The sequence below is a fragment of the Dendrobium catenatum genome, unplaced genomic scaffold (assembly GCF_001605985.2).
Source record: "Dendrobium catenatum unplaced genomic scaffold, ASM160598v2 original_scaffold_135712, whole genome shotgun sequence".
In the NCBI taxonomy this organism is placed as follows: Eukaryota; Viridiplantae; Streptophyta; class Magnoliopsida; order Asparagales; family Orchidaceae; genus Dendrobium; species Dendrobium catenatum.
The window spans coordinates 212237-238119 of NW_021454147.1; the positions used below are offsets into that span (position 1 = coordinate 212237).

General features: G+C 35.5%; 1 protein-coding gene across 1 annotated transcript in view; it reads right to left on the reverse strand.

Moving 5' to 3' along the window:
- Positions 1–8835, reverse strand: part of LOC110093749 — a 33205-nt gene extending 24370 nt beyond the window's left edge. The window contains exons 1-2 of the mRNA XM_020818727.2: positions 8653–8835; positions 8345–8556 (exon numbers count right to left, since the gene is read on the reverse strand). Coding sequence (XP_020674386.1) covers positions 8345–8556; positions 8653–8745 — 305 coding nt within the window. The 5' untranslated portion in view covers positions 8746–8835. The remainder of the gene's footprint in view (positions 1–8344; positions 8557–8652) is intronic.
- Between the last annotated feature and the right edge of the window lie 17048 nt (positions 8836–25883).

Consider the following 25883-nt stretch of genomic DNA (forward strand, 5'->3'; position numbering starts at 1 on the left):
TATAGCGCATTTGACTTTCATATCGGATATAAAGAAGAGATTAGATGATGTCATCAGGATTGTCTTTTCCAACATTGAGTATAGAGTTTGTATGAGACACCTATGGAAGAATATTAAGAAGCTTTTTCACTGTGATGATAGCCACAAGTTCAGAATTTGATTTGGACAACCGTTAACTAATATAGTCTATATGAATTTAATGACAAACATATAATATCTTTAGTATTTATCTAGAAGTTTACTCGTATCTAAACTCGTTAACATTCAAGTAATCCAAGACAACTTTCTCGATCGATATTAAGAATCACTACAATGTGAACAATATGTTCAAGTCTTTCAATTCATTAGTAGAAGAAACTAGAAGTAAATCCATGGTTGATTAGTTGACATGATCAGAGGGATGCTTATGGAGCTGCATTCTCATAGGAGGTTAAACTCTAGTTCTTGGAAAGGGCCACTCATTTCTTATGTCGAAGAATACATCATAGCTATTACAACAAAAAAAGAACACTTTATTGTTCGACAATCTTCAACGACCAAGGCTGAGTTTGAAGGTACTCATGAACACCACGAAATAGACTTAGAGTATAAGTGCATGTGGCTTCTTGCAATTAATCGGACTCCCATGTGTCCATGGTGTTGCTTTCATTGGAATAAAATAATACAACTTATGATACACTTATGTTGAGAACATTACTATACATATAGGTTTGTGGTATACTTAAATATCTTTTATAAGAATTTTCAATCATGCAGTTTAACATTTCTCTTAATTCACATGAAAAAATGTGTTATATTTTGAAAATAATCATGGATTTATTTCGTAAATACTATTGTTACAATTGATTTCAAAAATATTATTACTACTTGCACATATTGCAATTTAACTAATCTTTTTTCGCCAAGGATCTAAAAGATTCACTCACTCAAAACTTTAAAATCCACTAATCTTTAAGGTAACAGTTAATTACTCTACAATTAAACCAATCTTTAAACTTTTAATTTATTTTTGTACCATTAGATTTACTTCCAAGTTCCAAGCAAGAAACATCTATTCATATTACAATTGTTATAAGCATGGATAAATAATGCAAGCATGAACATAATATAATCAGCTGCTTAATGGATTTAAAATTAACTTGCATCAAAATTATCTTACATCAACTTAATAATAAGAGTTCGGAAATAAGTAAACTTCTATCAAAATTACATTTAGTTAACGAAGAATTAAAATGCACATTAAAAACTCTTTGTCATTGAATTCACAATAAATGCAATTAGAACAATTAGGATCACCAACAACATTTTAATTTGAAGAAACTCGGATGACTAATTTCAACTGCATTTGTAGTTCCTAAGTGATTCATATCAGTCAGTAAATCATTTAGTTTTTCAAACCTCCTAAAATAGCCACAATCATCTTCAAATTTATTCCATGAACATCTATAGAATTTTTTATTATAACCTTTGTAAAAGGTATAAATTTTACATTGCAAATTGTAACGATAATATAATTGGTAGTCTAGGTTTCTCATAATATCATTGAGTAGCTCAAACTCACTTCACAGTGGCTCAATAACTTGTTAATGACTTTACTCCAATTACAAAAAAAAAAACCAACAATAGTATAAAAAGTAGTCAAACACATCCAAACTTAAGCTCAATTTGCAGATGTAGACAAAAGTAGACCTCCAACTCATGCTTCTAGAATTAATAAAGATGAAATTTATAGCATATATCAATGTTTAAAATTGCGTATTCGGGTATTGAGGCGTTTTTCATTCGTGAGGCGAGGCGTAAGCCTCAAGGCGTTTTGAGGCGAGGCGTAAGCCTCAAGGCGTTTTGAGGCGTAAGCCTCAAAATCAAAAGATTGCATAAACATAAAATGATAAAATTTTTATATACTAATGAGTGAATAATATAAAACATAAAAAAGCATAAGATATGATGTAAAATCAAAATATCCCAATAATAAGACAACATGAAATATAGTTCAACTCAAAATTCTATCTTTCCCAAATCACAGTATTCTTTTCATTAACATATAATTCCAATTTCCAAAAATAAATAGCAATGACATATCACATAATAACTTATAAGTCAACAGCACTGTGATCACTAAGGGGTTCTTCATTTGAATCATCATTATGATGAACTTCTCTCTCCCCTTCCTCCTCTCCTATAGAGTCCAATGTCGGGCATTTTCTTCAAGATTTATGTAAGTTTTAATGTATATGGCGTGAGGCAGGCCTCAACCAAGTTGAGCGCAAGCCTAAAAAAAAACTCGAGGCGTAAGCATCGAGGAGTTTTTTACTGGAATTGCGCAAAGGCGGGCCTCATATTGCGCAATTTTAAACCATGGCATATATTAGGTGAGTCCAAGAAGCAAATAGTATACCATATTTAATTTTTTCTTTGTTATGCACTCTAATCATATTAATAATAAATTTGTGTATAAGATAAGATAATCAAATAATTGGCAATTGCTTCTTAATTTTTGTAGTGACAGCATTATTTTTTATAAAATCAGAAGAAGTTAAATCTATACCATTCAACAAACTAATCTTTATTATATGGTGAGATCAAACCATTGAGATTTATAAATAATTCAAGAGACCCAACATTTTATAATTTAGATAAACATCTTGCACAATCTCTTCATCCATATAAGTTTCAAAGCTATCTACAATGAGATAGTTATCTCTATTAGGATAAATGCAATTAAAATTATAGTCAACTAATTCAGATCATCGCCATGAAAAATATATATAATACAATCAGAGGTGGAACCACTTTGACGCTAGGGGGGGCAATTCCCCTCCTGAAATTTTTTTTTCCTTATATTATATTTTAGGTCATTTATCCCCCTTCAATTTATTTTTTAGTCTTTATTACAAGGGTTTTTAGGCAATTGCCCCCCCCCCCTAAAAATATTTAAAAACTATGGTCTTTAGACAATTGCCCCCAATATAATTAAATACATTATGTAGATGAGTTATTGTTAGGGAATGATAAACCAAATACAAAGAGAATAGTATATCAAAATTTGTTCCAAGGGCGCTGCCCCCCAGAAACCCCTGCAGGGGCGCTGCCCCTTGACCCTGCGACCTGACCAGGCAGGTCAAATCCCGTTAATGGGCGCTATCCCCCTTTAAGTTACTTATAAATCCCCCCCCCCATCCAAAAAAATTATGCCTAGTTCCACCCCTGCATACAATAAAAATGAAATGAAAAATAGTTCACTCAAACCACAAAATGTACCAATCTATTTAGAGTTTTCAAGAGTTCAATGGGTTGCTGAGTCATAACTAATCATAGATCTATTTGAGAAAAAGATTGTTTGTGCTTAGACAACATAATTGAAGATAAAGACTCTTATAATCATTATAGCTCAGTGATAGTTAGATTTATTGCAACAATGTTTACATGAATTAATAAACTTAAAATGCTTGATTGATTATTTGAACCTAACTTGCGAGCTCCCATCGCGATGAAGAAATGGAGAAGAACAGCAATAAATAAATGGAGAAGTGTAAAGCAAACCTAGGAGTGGAGAGACATGAGTACCTGCACGAGCAAAGAAGACGAATGACGTGAAAGGCAGCTGCTCGAGCGAAAGAAAAAAGAGAGGGGTTTTGTGAAATGCAGGGGGGTTTGACAGAAGTTAAGGAGTTGTGTAGAAGCGAACCAGAAAGAAGAGGCAGACAAGAACAAGAAGACAGAAGAAGGATAAAGCAAAGAGTATTATTCATTGTGTTCTTATTACAGTTAGCAGATTATAATATATATAACAGAGCTTATACAGCTTTGTACAATACAACCAATCAAAGACTGCCAGCACATCTATAGTAAATACATAAATATAGATATGTGACACTTATACGCCCCTACAAACTAATGAGTCCTGATTGATCGTTAGTTTGTTTCATAGTTGTAGAAAGCTTAGTGTAGAAAAAGCTTTGGTGAAGATGTCTGCCACTTGGTCTGCGGTATTGATAGGGAGAAGATAAATATGTTTGTTTTGAATGTGATCTCGTATAAACTTTTGATTTATTTATATATGTTTTGTACGAGCGTGGAAGACAGGATTGTTGGCAAGTGTTATAGCAGAGGTGTTATCACAGTACATATCGGTGGGGTTATTTTGTGATATGTCAAAATCCTGCAGGAGACAACGAAATCATAAGATGTCTGCTGTTGGAGCTGCCATAGCACGGCATTCGGATTTCGTCGAGATTCGAGCAAATGTATGCTGCTTTTTGAGTGTCCATGTGATGAGGTGTTGCTAAGAAACGAACAATAACCCGATGTGGACCTTCTAGAGATTGGATCTCCCGCCCAATCGGCATCTGAAAAGGATTTACGAGAAAGATTAGTTTTAAAAATTTGTATGTCATAATCAAGCGTACCTTTGATGCATCGTAGAAGACGTTTTAGTAGGTAAATATATTGAGGAAGTGGATGATGCATGTGCTGAGATAGCTGATTAACACTGTATGCAATGTCAGGTTGAGTTATCATTAAGTACTGAAGAGATCCAATGAGTTTTCTGTAGGTATTGTGGTCGGAGAGAACTGGATCCTCCGAAAGATTGATCGGAAGCTTCGTGCAAGTGGGATTTGTTAATGGTTTGCATTAAGTTAGCTGAGCTTGCTGAAGGAGATTGTAGGCATAGGTTTTCTGATATAAGAAGTGCTTGTGATCTGAGTATGTTATCTTAATTCCCATAAATTCATTAGTCGGACCGAGATGCTTCATAAGAAAGTGATTGTTGAGTTTGGAAATGACCATGTCTATAGTATGTTGATCATTGCCTGTTTTTAGTATGTCATTGACATACAGAAGCAAGTAGATTTGAACCAGTGTCTACTTAAGAATTAGAAGTGAGGGATCTGTATTGCTGTGAGAAAAACCGATAGAGACAAGATAAGATGTGAATGTATTGTACCACTGTCGTGGTGTTTGCTTAAGTCTGTAAATAGATTTGTGAAGGTGGCACACGTAGTCTGGATGTAAAGTATATTCAAAACCTTTTAGTTGTAACATGTATATTGTCTCTGAAAAGTTTCCATGGAGAAAAGCATTAGCAACGTCTAGTTGGTGAACCTGTCATTCATTGTGTAAAGCTATAGTTAAGAATATGCGAATTGTAGGAAGTTTGGCCACTGGGCTGAATGTTTTCGTATAATCCACTCCATATTCCTGATGGTTTCCTTGTGCTACGAGCCTGGCTTTGTGTTTGTCGACTGACCCATCAGCATATAGTTTGAGTCTGTATGTCCATTTGCAGCCAAGGATAGACGCGTCCTTCGGAGGATGAACTAGGCTCCATGTGCCTTGTTGTTGTAGCGCTATGAACTCCAGAGTCATTGCTTGACGCCATTCAGGATGTTTGTTTGCTTCGGTCAAATTGGTAGGTGCTGCAAGCAAATCAGAGTGCGTGAGCATATGGCATAAGTTAAGTCAAACAAGAGGTTTAAGCGACCCAGTTTTAGTCTTGGTCACCATCGAATGAGGTTGAATAGTGGGAGATGGTATATGTGGAGAGCTTTGTTGTTCAGGTGGCGAGGGGATGCCTTGAGTGGATGGAGCAGGGACGAGATCAATTGTAGGCATAAGCACGGGAGTATGTTGTAGTGGATTTGGTTGTTTGATAAAAGAATTGACAGAGGCAGGTGTAAGGAAGAGCGGAGAGGGTTCAATAATCAGATTGGTAGGAGATAATTGTGTGGAAAATGGAAAAGATTGCTATTCAAAAGTTGTATGTCGAGAAATGAAAATTTTGTTAGTAGTTGGATCAAGGCATTTATAGCCTTTGTGAGTATCTAAATAGCCCATGAAAACACACGATTTTTCCTTTGGTTGAAGATTGTGATTTGTGTGAGGTGGAGTAAGAGGGAAGTAAGCGCATCCGAAGATACGAAGGTGGCTATAATCCGATTTAGCATTATGTAAAAGTTCAAAAGGTGACACTTTGCGTTTAACTGGTGAGGGCATTCGGTTAATCAAATAAACAGATGTCAAAACTGCTTCGGGCCAATGTAGTTAAGGGATAGAGGCTGTGTGGAGCAGTGTTCGAGTTGTCTCTATTATATGTCTATGCTTTTTTCGGCAACTCCATTTTGTTCTGGAGTATATGGGCAAGCAATTTGATGTTTGATGCCATTCTCCATAAGAAAATGTTGCAGAGAGTTGTTTATAAATTCGGTGCCTCTATCAATGCGAAGAATTTTAATAGATTTTGACGTATACTTCTCAATCTGAGTTTTAAAGGTAATAAATATATTAGTAACCTCGGACTTATTTTTCATGGGAAAAATCACGTAAATCTCGAAAAATCGTCTACAAAAATGACATAATAGAGAAATCCTTGAAACGAATCAATGGGAGCCGGTCCCAAAACATCCGAATGAATGAGAGAAAAAAAAGAAGTTTGATGAGTAACAGATTTATCAAATACTAGTTTGTGACCCTTAGACTGTTTATAAGAAATACAGGCAGACAAGTCTAAAGGTATGTTAAGCTGTGGATTATGCTTGGATATAAGATGAAGTATTCTCTTGTGAGGATGACCAAGTCTTGAATGCCATGTAGGTATGTTTGTAGCAGATAGTGCTTTTGGTTGAGCCGTGGATGAGCTAGTCCGAATTGGGTAGAGACCGTTGGTACACGGTCCTTGAAGAAGAACTTTCTTCGTCTTGAGGTTCTTAAGAACAAAACCCGATGGGTTAAACAAAATAGAAATATCATTATCTTTAGTTAATTTAGAAATTGATAAGAGATTGTAATGTAGTAGTGCATGAGTATGAAAAACTTGTGATAGAAGGAGCTTACGGGTTGGGGTTGGCAATAAGCCAGCCCCAGTATAAGCAATATTTACCGACCATCCATCTCCAATTGTAACACTGTCGTTGCCTTGGTATGAATTTGAGAGAGACATGTTGTCAAGGGAATTGGTATGGTGTGATGTTGCTCCCGAGTCAAGAAACCAATTGTTGGAGTTGTCCGAGCTTGCAATAAGAGCTCTGTTAGGATTATTAGTTGAAGGAGGAACGTACTGTGGGTTGAGGCGATGCCAGTAAAAAGTTGCGGAATGCCATTTCTTGAGGAAAATCTGACAGCAAAGTGACGGTGTTGCGGGAGGACAACTAGTAGTTTGGGCAGTGGATGTGTTTCTTCCTCTGTTTCGACAATATCTTCCACGGAACGCATAAAGAGCCAAGGCGAGATCGGTATGTGCTGAGCTCCTGACAGCATCCGAAGCAAGATTAATTTCTTCACTTAAAAGCAGAGGATAGAGTTGATCAAGGCTTATGGGGGTAAGCATCGTTCGAATGGCAAATTTAAAGGATTTATAGGGGCTTGGAAGGCCATTCAAGATATAGAGGATTATGTCCTCAGTGTCTACAGCCGAGCCAGCTGCGGCAATTTGATCAACCAAAGCTTTGATTTCGGAGAGATGTTGGATCATTGTGAGATTCTTAAGGGAGATATTGTGAAGAGTGTTCTTGAGTTGTATGACCTTGAATCTATTGGAAGATTGAAACCTAGTTTCAAGAACAGTCCAGATGACTGATGTGGATTCCAGATTGATAACATAGGGCAAGATTGAAATGGATATTGTGGAACACAAAGCAGCGGCAAGAATCTGGTCGGAGAGAAGCCACTGGGCAAAAGAGGAATTATGAATGGAAGAGCCATCTATTTGAGAAAGAGTGCGATTAGGAGGAATGGAAGATGAATCAAGAAACTTGTGAAAGCCGTGAGCTCGAAAATTTTTTTAAATCTGGGATTTCCAGATGGAATAGTTGACCGACGCTAGTTGAATTAGGATGATGTTTTTGATGTTTGACACAACGAACTTCAACGATAATGAGATATGAGGCTCCGCTTGATTCTCCGTGTGCGTTCGCTCGCTGTTTTGCGATGTTGCTAAGCTCGCCATGATCAGCCCGCTCTGATACCATGTAGAAGCAAAACAGAAAGAGAAGAGGCGGACAAGAACAAGAAGATGGAAGAAGGATAAAGCAAAGAGTGTTATTCATTGTGTTCTTATTACTGTGTGTGTATATATATATATATATATATATATATATATATATATATATATCTTATACAATTTTGTACAATACAATCAATCAAAGACTACAGTAAATACATAAATATGGATATGTGACACTTGTAAGTTGTAATGTAATTTAGATGAAGAGAATAGTATTTAGATGATGGTAGGTATGTAAATAATATAGTTTGGATGTTATGGATATAATTATAATAGTTTCAGGTTGAATGCACGTAAAAACCAAAAACAAAAAAAAAAACAAAAACAAAGCTATCGCTTTACCAGGACACGACAAAGGAAGCAACCGTACAAGCTCGACTCCCGACTCGTCCGCCGGCTAGACCGTCACCGAAGCAGAGGCACTTTGTGGCATAGCTCATCACTACCTGACTAACAAGCAACGCCGCAAAAGCCGACATTCCGTACACCGTCGACGCGTCGGAATCGTACACGCAGAAGGTTCGGTCATCGTACTCATCCGAGACCACTTTCCCCTGCAGAAAAACCGAAGGTGAGAAAGAGATCAGAGAAGAAATGGAGTGAGTGAACAGATCATAGCCCTAAAAGGTAAATGGGAGATAGAAAGATACCGTGCTTCGCCTCCTCTCGGCGCCAATGGCAAGGACGAAGGCAATGAGGTGGAGTGAGGCTGTCACGACCAATATCGTGACGGAGAACCCCATAGACTGAAGCAGTGGAGGTCGCGGCGGAGGGAAATCGCGGAGTTCTTTACTTCACTTGACTAGTTTTCACGGCAGAGGAAATTTTGTTTGTCACTTTCCCAGGTAGGTAGGGGTGTAAGTGGACAAATTATTAAGTCCGGTTCTTCCGATACCAATTCAAATGCGTCATGTCATCAAATACACTGGTCCCAATGTATTTGGGTGATCTAACACGTATGAATTGGATGTCCGGTAATCGGACGTAATAATTCGCCGTGAAAGTGAGCCAGGCTCGCGAGAGCCTTCTTGAGCTTTACTCATTTATGAGGCAGCGAGTCGAGTTTATGGAGCCTTCTTGAGCTCGAGTTCAAATTTCAGCTCGACGTTGCTCGGCTCACAACCGACTCTAAATTATTAAATTTAACTTTTTTAAAAAAGTTAATAATAATACTGCTACAATTTCAAAATCTCTTCTAATTCTCAAAATCCTGTCGTCTATTTTCTAAAAAAAATCTCGTTGAGAATGACAATCTCTCTTTCTCTCTCTCCCCGTTGATAGGCTTTTGTAATAAATGCTAATTGGCTAACACTCAAAAAATATGCTTATATTTCGATACTCTCTCCCTCTCTCTCCTCCGACAACTACTAATAAATGCTAACATCCTAAAAATTGCACACATCTCAAAACTCTCTCTCTATCATTCTCTGGCTGTATAAAGACCAAAACCCCAAATTAATTTTTGGAGGAATGGACGCATTGCAAGACGAATTGACCGAGCCAAACGGGCGATTGGACAAGCGGCTTGAACTCGTTTTTTTGTAGAACTAGTCGAGCTCGAGCTCGGTATATGATAGTTGAGCTCAACTCGATCACACCCTGACTCAAAGCTTGACTCAACTCGTTTGCACCCCTATTCCTAGGTAAGCTTGATATTCCTCGCTTTCTTCAATGGAGTATCAGCAGCTAAAGCATGATATTTCTTATTGTGACAGTTTTTATTTTTTATGTGAAATTTACAAAATAAAATTCACAAAATTTTTTATCATGTTAAGATTATATAAGTACAATGGATCTAAGAGAGATTTCTATATTGTTTGAATATAGTTCATACAAGGTTCAACAGTATTAATAGCGGTGTCAATAAAGAATCCGACCCGACGAATTGAACTTATCATCAAAAATTTAAATTCGATTTAACCTAATTAATTTTCGGGTGTGATTCGGATTGTCTTATTTTCGAGTTGGGTTAAAATTGATCAAAAATATGAAATTAACCTAAAATTAACTCAATAATTGTTCATTTTTGGATTAAATAACTTAGGTTTAGGTTAAAATTGTCATTTTTTTTTAATGTGGCATATTTAAATTTAGCCGTTTGTATTAATATAAAAATTTTCAAAATCTATTTGATAAACGGAACAAATGAATCAAGTTCAGATTTGTCAAGTTTGAGCTGAGTCGAGCTTTTATCATATATTTTGATCGATATGATAAACAAGTAAGATTCGTGTAAAATATATTTTAGTCGAGTCAAATCTTAGCCAGACCCGTGAACCCAAATTAACAAAACCATGATTCATTCGCTAAATCGCATCACAATGAGAAGCAAAACATCTATAAAAAGTCTTAATGAGAAGCATTATATTAAATCAAAGTAATTATATTTTAACTATAGCAATAAAGGGAATATATCCACAATAGCTATAACATAGTAAGCAAAACTTTTAATACAATCATAATATTTATAACATATCACAATTGAATTGCTCCTCATATGTCTTGAGTATTCCAGTTCTTAATACTAATAAACCTAACCTCACTCTATTCAGTAAAATACTTATAATACTCATTTGTATCTTTATAAACTCCTCAAATCTAACAACATCTATGTCACTTTAAAAAGCCATAATTTATGGCTAATCGATATTGTTGGGACTCCATAAATGTGTTATTGAATAATATCTATATTAAAAAAATTATCATTAAATAATAACGTGTATTTTTTTAATTTGTAATTGTGATTTTAGTCTGTCAAGCTCATTTAATGATCAACCATCATTGGTATTCAAGGGGTATTATATTCTGAATGGAAATTTTGTGGTTATTTCTAAAAAATAACTACAAGTACAATGCAATGTCCATTATGACAGTACCTAGTCTATATGCAAATTATCTAAATTGAACCTAATAAGAATTATAGGCTTATTTAAATATTTGTGAATTTATGTGAATTTGATTTAAATAGAAAATTTTCTTGGGAGCACTGTGGTGTTGGGATTCGAGCATTGTTAAACTAAGATCTTTGTCTGCGTAAATAAAATTTGAGTTCTTTGGAGCGTTGCAGTGCTGCCTTGTCTATATGTTGGATAGCACTTGGGAGCATTATGACATTAAGGATGAGGCCCTGAGATAACTTGAGATCTTTGTTTATGTGAATTTTTAATAAATAAAAATTCCTCGGGTGCCCAACGGCGCTAGTTAGCATAGCGACACTTGGATAATTTTATGTTTTTTTATAAATATCAAAAGCATTAACTCAATAACCCTTGCCCCCATTTCAATCATTAGAAATGCAGAGAGATTAGCCAAATGACAGAAAAGTGGAAGATAAATGAAATAAAAGAAGAAGTTAGGGTTTGAAGGTCATGGAGCAAGATTTGTTTGCCAAACCAGTTGAAGGAATTGTTGGTCTATACTTTAATTTTTATTTTGGATAATTTGGGTAGAAGTTACATAATTTTATTTGATTTAAATAAGTTTGGGAAACTTTTCATAGTATAAATTTTTATATGATGTAGAATAGAGAATTCTCAGCATTTTGATAGGAAAAACTCAAAGTGTCACCACGTGGTTTTAAATATAGAGTTTTTATCTAATTTTTAATTATGTTGTTGTTAATAGAAAGTGTGATAGAAAAATAAAGCCCCAAAATGATGTTATAGATGTGAAGATTATTGTGGATATTTTTGTGTAAAACAAGTGAATTTATGAGAGTCCTTACGTTTATGTATATTTTTATGTTCATGCATTCCTCCATCTATTTTTAACAGATACAAAATGATCAAGTTGAGTTATAAGGGGAATCAAGATGTATATAATCTCTTCATCCATCTTAGATGTGAGATAATCAAGTGGAGGTATTAGTAGAAGTGAAGATATAAGAAGGCATTAAAATTTTTGAATATTATTTTATATTCTAGTTCATGTTATGTTGTATATGAAGCTATTTATTTTATAATATCAAGTTTAGTAAAATGTTTTTGTGATACTTTGAAATGTTATAATTATTTTGAAGTCCTGTTTAAGTGATATATATATAGAGGTGTTAATTTGGGTCGACATGTCGAGTTCGGGTCCAACCTGAGTTAACATGAACCTGACCCTTCAGCTAAATAGGTCGAGATTTTCAACCTGGACCTTACCTGTGCAGGTTACCAGGTTGACACGACTCGACCTGCGAAACTATACACGAACAGGCGGGTTAGGGTACGTCCGTTCAAGTGAGGGTCGTGAGGCTTCGCTAATCCCTACAAGCGCCTTTATCTACGTGGGTGCCAAGCCAAGGAGTGTGACGCCATACCAATTTTCCATTGGAACCGGTGTACACCTTGCTCCCACTATGGAGAGCTCAACGTACCACATATCCGGGGCTATTTTCCACAGCACAAAGCCGTCGGACTCCACTGGCGAGCCACGATTCTTCATTACTCTTTTCATCGTTTCATACTCCGTCGCCACCATCTTTAGCTTCCCCATTGCATGCGCATTGCAGATGGAGCTCTACATCTTAAGCCCATAAGATGCTGCCATGTTATATTGAAAATTTTACTAAGCCAATGAACTCTCCTATATAATTAACACATCCTCTCCTTTTTAATCTCATTTTTTAAACAATGGTTGCATGCTTTTAAGCATCAAAGTTGAAAAAGGTTACTGTTTGAGTGTTCTTGATGTTGAGATGAGGAAGAGGAAAAGGGTTGAGAGAGCTAACATGGAGTGGAACCAAGGGAGCACCCATGACACCAAGGAGAAGGCGAAGGTCCGAGTGATGATAACCACTTCCTCCACCACCAGTCATGGCTGAGGAAACAGAGGGTGTCCAAGAAAGTTGACCATGAATCGGCAGATCGCAGACACACTAGTCAAGTTGATTTCATGCAAAATTAGGTTGATTTTGGGCTTCTAGGTCAACCCGAACCCAACCTGTTTTTCTAACGTGTCAAAAACTCAAACCCAAACCCAAAATTTTCTTGTTCGGGTCGGGTTTTGGATCAGGTCAGATTTTAACACCCATTTACCTATATTGTCACTATCACATTTGCATATCCATAGCATTTTTCTAATGGTGTGATATGCAGTTATTGAATATAATATGCAATATAAATATTAGGATGGTCCATTTTTAAATATAATATATTGTTCATATGCTATAGATTCATATAAAAGTTCTTTATATAATTTCTTTGAATTACGTAGTAATAGATTTCAGATGACCTACTAAGCATATGATTGCTCATTCTTTGTATTATAAGTATTATCATAAAAAGTATAACACCTATTGAGTGGACTGAGTTGATATAGGCTATTAATTGGATTGGACTTCAAGTTTAGGTGTTTTTAGTATATACATATATTATTTTGTTAGTCATGACTACATTTATCTTTTGATGAAATGAAAATGAACAATGTAGGAAAACCTTGTATTAACATTGAACTTTTCGGCTGATGTAAATACGTCGGTAATAGCGGCAACCCAACTAGCATATATTTCATCGATAATGTAATGAAGGAGTTACCGGAGAATTTTCTGTTGGCCTTTTACCAACGGATTATCCACCGACATATTTGTCATTATTTATAAGACCAATATTTTTTTATAGCGCATTATCCACCGGAAATTACCAACAAAATATCCGATGGATATTGTGTCGGCCAATTTACACCCGATGAATACATTCTAGAAGATATTTTGTCTAAACTATTTCGGTGGAAACTTCAGCAAAAAATATGATGGAGAAAGCTCTATTTCCCTCTCAGCATCATATTCCTCGTTTTGGTTTGCTCCGCTCTCATCAATCGCCTCAGACGAATGCCACTGCCATCAAGACAAGCCCATCACCAAACATTTGTCACCTCAGTCCCCAACATTTGCTACCTCAGTCCCGACGTTTGCTGCCTTATTTGCTAAAAATCTGTCGTAAATTTTTACTTTTATCATGGATGTTCTCGGTAGACATTTGCAAGAGATTGTACCATAGTGTAAGCATTTTGTTGATTATATTCTTGTTGATGAGTCTAGATAGGGAGTTGATGAGTATATTATTAATAGAATTCAAATTGGATGGTTAAAGTAGAGGAATGTGATGGGAAAAATCATGTGGTGATACTTGCAAGAGTGATAGAAAATTCCACTCATACTTAGGGGAAAATTCTATAAGATGTGGTGAGACTTGCAATGCTTTATGGTATAAATATAGGTCATTAAAAGAGAAACATAACATTAAGTTAAATATTTGCAGAGAATATAGTTCTCATTAGTGACTTCACTTTTAGAGACAATATACGAAATGAGCATATACATGAAAATGTTAGAGAAGCTCATATGAAAGTTAAGATTAGAGAGAGTGAGAGAGTTTCCATAGATAGTTTTGTCACGTAAACAACATTTTCACACGCCAAGAATATTGGTAAATTAGCTGCAAATATCTCTGGTACAAACTATGTTTTTTTATAGATACACTCCTAGAGACCTATACACACCTTTCTTGGCTTGGTAGGATAGAAGGCCGTGGACACGATGTCACCCAACACTGATTGCACATGTCTTTCAATGTGGAGGGCATGTTAAGACTCTTTGTATTTCCCCTAAATGGGGGAGACACCAAGAGGCTACTAGATTTTTCATTGATAGGGTACCTTTGTGAAATAACACCATTTGATTTATAAATAAAATTAAAATCCATATATTTTCCTTCAATATATTTTCCAACAAAATTTAATATCTTCATATCACTACAGGAAAACACGGGATTACCGGCAGATTAAATCCGCCGATAATATGTGAAATTCGACGATAATTAGCATTTCTGGCGCCTGTTTCAGTGGAAATTCCTGCGCCGGTTTGGTGCGCATCGATAAATATCTTCCGACGTCTATAATGCGCCAGAAATGGTTCCGGTGCACTTTTCGGCGCATTACCGGCGCAAAAAACTCTATGCAGCCGGCAACTTTCGACAGGTAAATTCCGGTGCTTACTGCGCCGGAGCTTTGCGTAGCATGAGTTCGCCGGTAATTACCGGCGAATAAAGCACCGTTGGTGCGCCGTAAATAACCTACGGTTGATTTACGGTGCACAAACATACGCCGGTAATCCCCGGCGAAAAATACGCCACAGAATGCGCCGGTAACTTCCGGCGCACACAAAACGTCGGATAGAACGATCTGGTTCGTTGTATCGTCATTTCCGTCGCGTTACCGGCACAAAATCTGCCGGAAACCTGTAGCATTGAAAAAAAAATTGTCTTCCCAGCCAACAATCAAATTTCCACACCTGCAAACCTATACGAAAACACTACCATATGACAGATATAGACATAACAGATATAAACAACTTTAACATATACTCAAAAACATAAATGTTCATTGAAAAACATAAATATCCATGTTAACATTGTTCAATAGCATCAAAGAACTAAAAACATCACATATTGTTCATTAACACATGATCACATAAGTAAACAAGTTCAAATGACTTAAATGAACTACTGTGAATCTGTGGACTCGTCCTCAGCTGGAGCTACCTTTTTTCCACTCATATGCTCCCTCATTCTACGCATTTCCTCCAACAACTGATTTTGTTGCTCCTGCATCTGCATATGCATTTAAACCTGTGCTTGCATCTGAGTTTGCCAATCAGCTTGTGATTTCCGTACTTGTTCTAGCTCAGCTTGAAGGGCACTTATTTGTTGAGCTTGTAAGGACTCATGTTAACTGGATGCGAAGCTGGATGCAGTAGAGGAAGTCATCGCCTCGTATGCCTGAGCTTGGGAACCTAAACCATAAACTCTGCCATGCTGCATTCCTCCGACTGCCTGCGACCAGATGCGATACTCAGAAAACTCCACAGAGCCGCTAGAAGAGCCCTCACCTGATGCGGCATGAGTCTCTCGAAGCCGTGTATACTCCTCCTGTGAAATTAGAATATAAATATATATAATTAAAATAAAAAAAGAAAATATTAAACACATATACTTATATGTGTTTTTCTTGCTCTCTCATCAATCCATTGTTGATCCTCCTGTCATTTATGAGTGTGACTATGCAATTCCACAGGAGTTGGTTCTCTACCCAGCATCTATGTCTGTTAAAATTAAGAGAATTCTATTAATATTTGTATTAAAGAAAAATTAAAAAAAAACATTTAAAAATTCATTACCAAACGTCGTCTATGCTCAGTATATGGAACAGAGCCGCCAGTATGAAGGGAACTACCCAAGCCCCCAACATCAGAAGCTCTATTCTGTCTATTTTGATCCCTCCTCCTAGTGTACTCTTCGCTGCCCCAAGCTGCATTCAACTCAGCCCATATAACCTCTCCAATCCACAATGGTCGCTTCCCAGACTTTCTAATATATGTGAACATATACGCGCATCCAGTAACCCAGCTTCTCAAAATTCTTCTAATCTTGTCATTGTTGGGGCAGCCATAAAATTCTTTATGCATTCAAAAACATATGATATATAATAAATAAGATTATTAGCTTAAGTAAAAAAAATAAATAAAATTATTTAACATAAAAACTAAAAACCAAAATACTCAAACTCTCTAACACATCTCCCAGACTTCTTTCGGGACTTTCTTCCAAGAAACATAAGGAGCGTCAAACCTGCTCCGTATGAATGTTCCCGTATTTTATTGTCGGTTGTTTTGATGGGTAGAACTTACAAAAATAAGTTATATGAAACAAATAAAAATATAAAAAATGTTCGTTAGCCTAATAAAAGAAAATGTACGTACGTGTCACCCTCAGGTGCTGTCAACATTCTACCATCTGTCGCCTGCTCTGGTGCAGCTGCTGTCGAAGGTCCAGCTGTAGTAGGCTGATGGGGTGGTGGGGGATAGTATGGAGGAGCATATGGTGGAAATGGATAAGTAGGAGGGGCACCAGCATAAGGTGGGGGTGTGTAGTATGAGTAGAAAGGAGTACTCTGCCCGGGATCTAGTGAAGAAAATTGGGGGTCTGCTGAGTAAAACTACGGGCTATTGGCTTCAAGAGTGGGTAAAGGCTGTGTAGCAGGCTGAGGCTGTGTAGCAGGCTGAGGCTGTGTAGCAGGCTGAGGCTGTGTAGCAGGCTGAGACTGTGTTGCAGGCTGAGACGAGGTGGTCCCCTCAGTACGTACTGGCCTGCCATCTGGTCCTACTGTTGTGATCTTCTTTGTACGCCTATTAAAAATATTTTTGATCAATCCTCTACTAGGCTCTTCACCTGAAGTCATCTGCACAGAAATAAATATGATATATTAGAATCATGAGTTATAACAAAATTCAGTAAAGTAAGTAAAAAAGCAGTGAAGCAAAAAGCAATGAATTAAGAAGCAGTGAAGTAAAAAGCAGAAAAGTAAAAAGCAATGAAGTACAGATAAATGCAGTAAAATAAAAACTAGTGAAGAAAAATGCAGTAATAAAATATTTAATTTACCTTATGTTAACTCATCATTTGTTGATTCACTTTCATATGATGATACATTTCCAAGACTATCAGATTCATCATTACTTTCCTCTATATTTAAATCTACCTCCTCTAACTGCAACTCGCTCTCATTAATTCTGATTTGGTCATTCACATTGATTGGGAGATTTTTAAAATTTGACATAAACTCTTCTTGATGTGCTATTGGTATTGTACTGGTTTACTTAATTACTCTCATTGGTTTTGTCTTCATAACTACAAGCCAATCTTGTTTGCCTCGTACTCTGTTTGGATAGTTAGCATAATAGACTTGAGTTGCCTGACTAGCAATGATGAATGGATCAAACTTTGCATATTTTTTACCCCGCTTTACTTCTGTTATTCCATAAATTGGATGTACTCTTGTGCCTCTATTTTTTACTGGATCATACCATTCGTAATTGAATAGATACACAATATTCCTGTGACCGGGATATTCCACCTCTAATATTTCTTGTAATACCCCGTAGTACTTAGAATCATCCCCTGTATGGGTGTTCCCTCTTACACATATGCCTGAATTTTCTGTCTTCCTACCTTCACACCAATTTTTAGTTTGGAATTTATAACCATTGACCACAAATATATGATAATATTTTACTAATCTATTTGGTCCCCAAGCTAAGTCAGATAACCTTGAATACTGCGAACTATCTTCAGTGTGTACCTTTAAATAAAAAGCTGTTATTGTTAATAATATTAATTGCAGACAGAACTAATTAATTAAGACTAATTATTCAAATATACCGTATTTTTAAACCAAGCAGTAAATTCTTTTTCCATTATCTTCTGGACTTCTCCTTCTTCTGATGTACTAAGACCATCAATGAACCTCCTACAAATAACCATATTGAGTTTAGAACAAAGTTTAAAAGAAAATTGAGAATATAAACAACTTAACTCATACTTACTCGAGATACAGCTCAACTTCATCACAGTTAAGTAAGATGTACAACGTGATAACTATCATCTCCTTATCGGTCAAATAGCGCACGATGCTAGCGCCTAAAGGTTCCCCACTTCCACTGAATACAGATATATTAGAGGATTTACTAACATTTTGAGGTGCTGAACTTTCACCTGATTGAGATATTGTTTCAAAATAATACGAGCAAAACTGAGTTGTCTCGTATGTTAAATATACTTCACAGATAGAACCTTCGGGTCGTGCTTTATTCTTAGCGGTCTTCTTAAGTTTATTTAAATATCTCTCAAAAGGATACATCCACCTATACTGAACAGGTCCACCAACCATAGTCTCATATGGTAAATGAATAGGTAGATGCTCCATAGAGTCAAAAAAGCCTGGAAGAAATATTTTCTCAAGTTGACACAAAATGAATGGAATTTGCTGCTCCATAAGAATCAAGTTCTCTACATTTAATTTAGAAGAGCATAAACCTTTGAATAAAACACTTAGCTCGATCAAGGGCTTTAAAATCTGATCTGGTAGATAACTAAAAGCAGTTGATAAAAGACATTGCATGAAGATGTGACAATCATGACTTTTCAATCCGAATAATCTCCCTGATCTTATGTCAACACACCTACTTAGATTGGAAGAATATCCATCAGGTACTAGTAGAGTCTTCACCCATTCACAAATTGCTCGTTTTTGCTCTAAAGTTAATGTGAATGGAACTTTTGGTTTGAGAAATTTTCCCGCTCCACCATCCTTCAATTCTAAAGCTTTCCTTTTACAAATCCCCTTTAAGTCCATCCTTGCTTTTATACTATCTTTCGATTTCTCTTTGATGTCCATAACTGTATAGAAAATATTATCAAAAACATTTTTCTCTATATGCATAACATCCAAATTATGTCTAATCAAGTTTGTTCTCCAATATGGTAATGACCAAAAAATACTTTTCTTGGTCCAATTATGGTTGACACCATATTCTGGCAATCTGAACTCAGCTAATGTTGGAGATTCCATTATGGTGGGCAAGAACTCTACTCTTTCAAAAATTTCTTCACTACTGAATCTTGGAGGAGGTTGAAACATCACCATTTTATTTTTAGTAAACGCTTCTTTATTTCGCCTGAAAGGATGAGTTTGAGGCAAAAACATTCGATGATAATCGAATCAAGTGTTCTTCCTACCATACTTTAAAGTGAATGATTTTATATGTTTCATACAATATGGACAAGCTAACTTACCTGAAGTGTTCCAACCTGAGAGCATACCATATGCAGGAAAGTCACCAATTGTCCAAAGTAATGCTGCTCTAAGTGTAAAGTTCTGTTTGGTGGAGATATCATATGTACTTACTCCCTCTTCCCATAATAAACTTAAATCATTAATCAAAGGTTGTAAGAATATGTCAATCTTCAGTTTTGGATTATGTGGCCCTAGAATTATAAGTGTCAGAAACATATAAGGAGTAGTCATACACAACTCTGGAGGAAGATTATAATGAGTGAGTATCACAGGCCAACATGAGTACGGTGTAGCCGACTGACTGAATGTAGTAAAACCATCTGTGCATAAACCTAATTTGACATTTCTTGGTTCTGTCGCGAATATGGGATGTGTACGATCAAAGTGCTTCCAAGCCTCTGCTTCTGATGGATGTGTGATAACACCTTCTTCTGGAATGTGATCATTATGTCATCTCATATGTGCAGCAGATCTCATGGATGCATATATCCATTGTAGTCTCAGAATTATTGGAAAGTAGAACATCCTACTAACAGGCACATCCTTTAGCTTTGTTCTATTTCCAGATCTTGGTTTAAATCTTGGTGCATTATAATGACAGCATGAAATTTCTGATATATCTTCTTTAAAGTATAACATTCATCCATTGACACAACAATCTATCTTTGTATATGTCAAACCAAGTTTGGAAACTAATTTCTTTGTCCGATATAGATCTGTAGGAATTAAATTAGCTATCGGATTGGTTTCCTTAAGCAGCCCAATGAATTGATGCTTAACATCTTCACAGCAACATATAACTCAGAGTGAGTGGTGCACCCTTTCCAGATTGGTTGCTAGGCAGCATGAAATAAATCATAAAATTTTATGCCTCTGTATTCAGTAACTCTTCAATATTTTGTTCAATTTGTATTACAGTTGCATCATGAACTAATTCCTCAAGATTTGGTCGGATATTTTCAGCCTCAGCTATATTATTATTTGTAGAAAGACATCATTGATAATCAAATTATGGCTCGTACTCACCATGAGAAGTCCAATACCAATACCGTTACATGAATCCTCTGCGATACAGATCAACAGTTACATCATCTGGTGTTAGCTGCACTAGATTTTTGTGTTTAGAATAAGGACATCGGAACTTTCCTTCCGATATAAAGCTGGGTAGTTGTTTCGCTTGCTGAATGGAAATGTTCACCCCATTAATGAATTCATCTGTTAATATTTTCGACCTTGAGATAATCGGTTATACATCCAACTTCTTTGATTTTTAATATCCATGACCTACATAAAAGAGCAAATAAGTAATGGATTATCGCGCTTAAGTAGATCTAAAACTGATTATATGTAGATGTAAAAAGACATTAAGACAGTCATGATGATAAGAATTGAATTTATTTAGAAAGACATTAATAGAGAATCAACTTGAGCTAGCCAACAACTTGAGATCACTCACAATGCTTAAAAATCTTCTAAGATTTAGATCTAAATTGATCCTCAATACTAGGGGGCTGTTTAATTGGTAGCACCTATAATTTGATTTAAGTAGGATTTCATAAATCATTTAAATTCAGATTTCGAAAATCCTGAAGGGTCTAAATCTTAAAAACTAGTTGGAAACATTTATAATAAATCTTAAACCATTATATGCGACTTTTTTACTATAGAGTGGATTTAACAAGTGGGTTTTTCTTTTGGAGCCAATGGATTTTGTAAATCCCACAAAAACACGATTTCAGAAATCCGGGATTTAGCATGAAAAGGCGGAATTTTTCCTCTACGGCAGCTTTCATTTGTCGTGAGATTTGGTTTTTCATTTTAAGCCGTTTGGCTGGATTTCTCTCAATCTAGCCTAAATCTTGATGCTAAACCCTAAACCCCCCACTAGATATCATATTTAAAATTACATTTCTAGGAGATCTACTCAAATCAAAACCTTTAAACTCTAATGTTGACCTCCATTGTTCAAGTTTTCCTTAACTTCATCTCTCTTATCAGCAAGAAGAATATCATCAGCAAAAAGCATACAATAGGGTACATCCTCTTGCAAATGTATGGTAAGAACATCCATGGCTAAAGCAAAAAAAAAATTCATAGCTATGGCCAAAAAGATATATTCTTAAACCTAATCATCTATGTAATTCATCTGAAATAGGAAAAAATTTCATTAAAAGAAACAAAAAAAAGACCTTCCATCCGAAGATGAACGACCGTCGGTGCGCGACCAGGAAAGATAGGATCCTCGACGAAGTCCGGTGACCGTCAGCAAATATCTGTGATCGTCGGCGACGTCCGATGACCGTCGGCGACATCGATCCACGGCGAGCGATGGAGGGTGACGAGCGAAACAGGCGAGGTGAGAGAATAGAAGGAAAAAAATGAGCGACCAGAGGGGCTCGGTCTTGAAAAATAGGGCTCTAACCGGTGGATTTTCCGGCGTCCCAACCGCCGGAAACATCTCCGGCACACCATGCGCCGGTTTTATTTCGTTGAGTTTAAATACACCTGCGCAATATCCGCCGGTAATTGCGTTGGTGGTTTTCCGTTGTAACGTGCAACAGAACTGGTTCAATGTTTGTTTATGCTGGTGTAATTACAGGCGCAATGGATGCCAGAAAACTTCCGGCGTATGTTGCGCCGGCAAATGCGTCGTAGATTTTCTGTCGCAATAATGCGCCGTTACCTGCGCCGTTCGTACCGTCGCATAATATTCCGCCGAAAAATCTGACGATAATTGCGTGTTTTCCCGTAGTGTATTATATATATGCTATATTATGGATATTAGAAATAAAAGAAATTAGATATGTAACTGATTAGCGCAATGATGAAAGATATTAACATATGAGTTCATTAATGAGGTGAACTTTTTCATTTAGACAGCAAAATAATTGCCAAGTTTCATCTTAGATGGAAAGTTTTGATGACCATATTGTAAACTTAAAAATCAAGTGTACCTAAAGTTAGATGATGTAATTATTGATTTATATTGCATAGGGTTCATGCCAGAATATTATTATCAAACTTCTCATGCTTAGTACAAGTGACACGTTAATTGTTGATGTGGCCCGTCTACAACTTCTACTATAGCTGAGCATAATTTGAACTTGAGGACTTAGTTCATGATGCAACTGAAGCATAATTTGAACAATATATAGATGATTTACCAAATAAGGAGCCATAGAATATTTATGATTTATTGCATGATACCCAATAATCAATATGGAAGAGGTGCACCACTCACTCAGAGTTATCTATTACTGTGAAGATGTTAAGCATCAAGGTATGATATAATATCCCCATGAATATTTTAATCAATTTGTTGGGCTACTTAGGAAAACTAACCTAATAGATAATATATTTCTTACAAATTTATATAGGACAAAGAAGTCGATTTTCAAACTTGGTTTGACATACACAAATATTGATTGTTGTCTTAATAAATGCATGTTATAATATAAAGATGATCTATCAGAGATTGCAAGTCATTATTGTAATGCACCAAGATTTAAACGAAAATCTATGATGAAAAGAAAGCTGAAGAAAGTACCAGTTAGTCGCTTATTTTATTTACCCATAATTTTTAGACTATAATGATTATATGACAATGAGATTGGCTACACATATGAGATGAAATAAGGAGCAAATCTTGCAATAAGGTATTATTATACATCCGTTAGAAGCAGAGGCCTAAAAATACTTTGATTATATATAGCCCACCTTCGTCATAGAATCAAGAAATATAAGACTAGATTTATGCGAAGATGATTTTACTCTATTTAGTCAGTCTTCTTCACCTTACTCTTGCTAGCCTGTGATACTCACCCTATGCAATCTTCCACCATAATTATGTACTACTAATCATTACATGTTTCTAATGCTTATCATTTCAGGGCCACATAAGCCAAAAGTAAATATTAATATATTCTTACAGTCGTTAATTGATGATTTAAATTTATTATGGGAAGAGGGAGCAAGAACATATGATATATCCATCAAACAAAACTTTATAAGGAGCGCAGTGTTACTTTAGATAATTGGTGAATTTCCTACATACGATAAGCTCTTAGGTTGGAACACTTTCGGTAAATTAGCTTGTCCATATTGTATGAAATATACAAAGTCATTCACTTTAAAGCATGGAAGGAAGAATACATAATTTGATTGTCACTGCATGTTCTTACATATAGGTCATCCTTTCAGGCAAAATAATGATACATTAGCTAAAAATAAAATGGTGATGTTGCAGCCTCCTCCAAAATTAACTAGTGAAGAAATATTTGAAAGAGTGAGATTCATGCCCATAATAGTGGATTCTCCAACATTAACAGATTATAAATTGTCAGGGTATGGTGTTAACCACAGTTGGTCCAAGAAAAATATTTTTTGTCATTGCCATATTGGAGGACAAAACTGATTAAACATAACTTGGACTTGATGCATATAAAGAAAAATATTTTTTATAATATATTTAATACAGTCATGGACATCAAATATAAATCCAAAGATAATATAAAAGTAAAGATGGACCTAAAGGAGATTTATAAGAGGAAAGTTTTAGAGTTGAAGGATGGTAGAAATGGAAAACTTCTCAAACCAAACGCTCCTTTCACCATGACTTTAGAGCATAGACGAGTAGTTTGTAAATAGGTGAAAACTCTATGAGTACTTGATCGATATTCTTCTAATCTAAGTAGATGTGTTAATATAAGATTTTGAAGATTATTTGGATTAAAAAGTCATGATTGTCATATTTTCATGCCATGTCTACTATCAACTACTTTTAGTTTTTTAGCAGATTAAATTTTAAAGCCCTTAATCGAGCTATGTATCTTATTCAAGGATTTATGCTCTTCAAAACTAAATGTATAGCACTTGATTCTTATGGATCAATATATCCCTTTCATTATGTGTAAACTTGGGAAGATATTTCCTCTAGCATTTTTTAAATCTATGGAGCATCTACTTACACATTTACCATATGAGGCTACAATATGTGGACCTACTTAATATTGGTGGATGTATCCTTTTGAGAAGTATTTAAATAACTTAAGAAGATAGCTAAGAATAAAGCACATCCTAAAGGCTCAATTTGAATGTATGAGATAACCCAATTTTGCTCATATACGTTAACACAACATCACAATCAAGTAGGAATACTGCACCTCAAAATATGGTTCATGAAGATTCATGTAAATCCTCAAATTTATTTGTATTCAATGAAAGTTGGGAACCTACAGGTGCTAGCACCGTTCAGTATTAACTTATAAGAAGATAGGAGCTACCACATTGTATGTCTTGCTTAACTGTGATGAAGTTGAGTCATATCTCGAGTAAGTATGATTAAGCTAAACATTTATTACTCAGAAATCCTAAACCCTAAATTTTGTAGGAGTTCTACTAACGGTTTGAGTACATCAGTAGAAGTCCAAAAGATAGTGAATAGAATTCTCTAATTAGTTCAAAAATATGGTATATATTTTGACTATTCATTTCTACTAATTTGTCTTAATTATTTAACAATTTATTCAATAAACATGTTAATAATATATTGGATCTACCAATTGGGTGCACACTCAAGGCAATAATTTATAATATCATGGGTTATTGGATCTAGCTAATGGCTACAAATTTCAACCAAATCTTGGTGTAAAGGTATGAAGATGGATAATTCTAAGATTTATGTAAGAGGGAACACCCATACAGATGATGATTCTGAGTATTATGGGATATTATAAGAAATACTACAGTTGGAATTTCCAGGTCATAGGAATAATGTGTATCTATTTAAACGTGACTAGTTTGATCTAGTACAAAAACAATATGTACAAAAATACATCCACTTTATGATATAACATAAGTAAACCAGAATATGAAATATGTAAAGTTTGACTCATTCATTATTGTTAGCTTGGCAAGCCAAGTCTATTTTGCTAACAATCCGAGTAGATTACGAGGAAAAATGGATTGGCTTGTAGTTATGAAGATCAAACCCAGGGAAGTAATTGAGAAAACCAAATCAATATCACCAGCACATCAAGAAGAGTTTATGTCAAACTTAAAATATATTGCTAACGATGTGGACAATTAAATTTCAATTAATAAAGTGAGTTGTAGTTAGAGGAAGTATATTTAAATATAGAGTAAAGTCATGAGGAATATGATAGTGATGCATATGTTTCATTATATGAAAATAAATCAACAAGTGATGAGTAAATATAAGATAAAAGATTTTTGACAATCAATTATGAATCAACAAGTTATATTAATA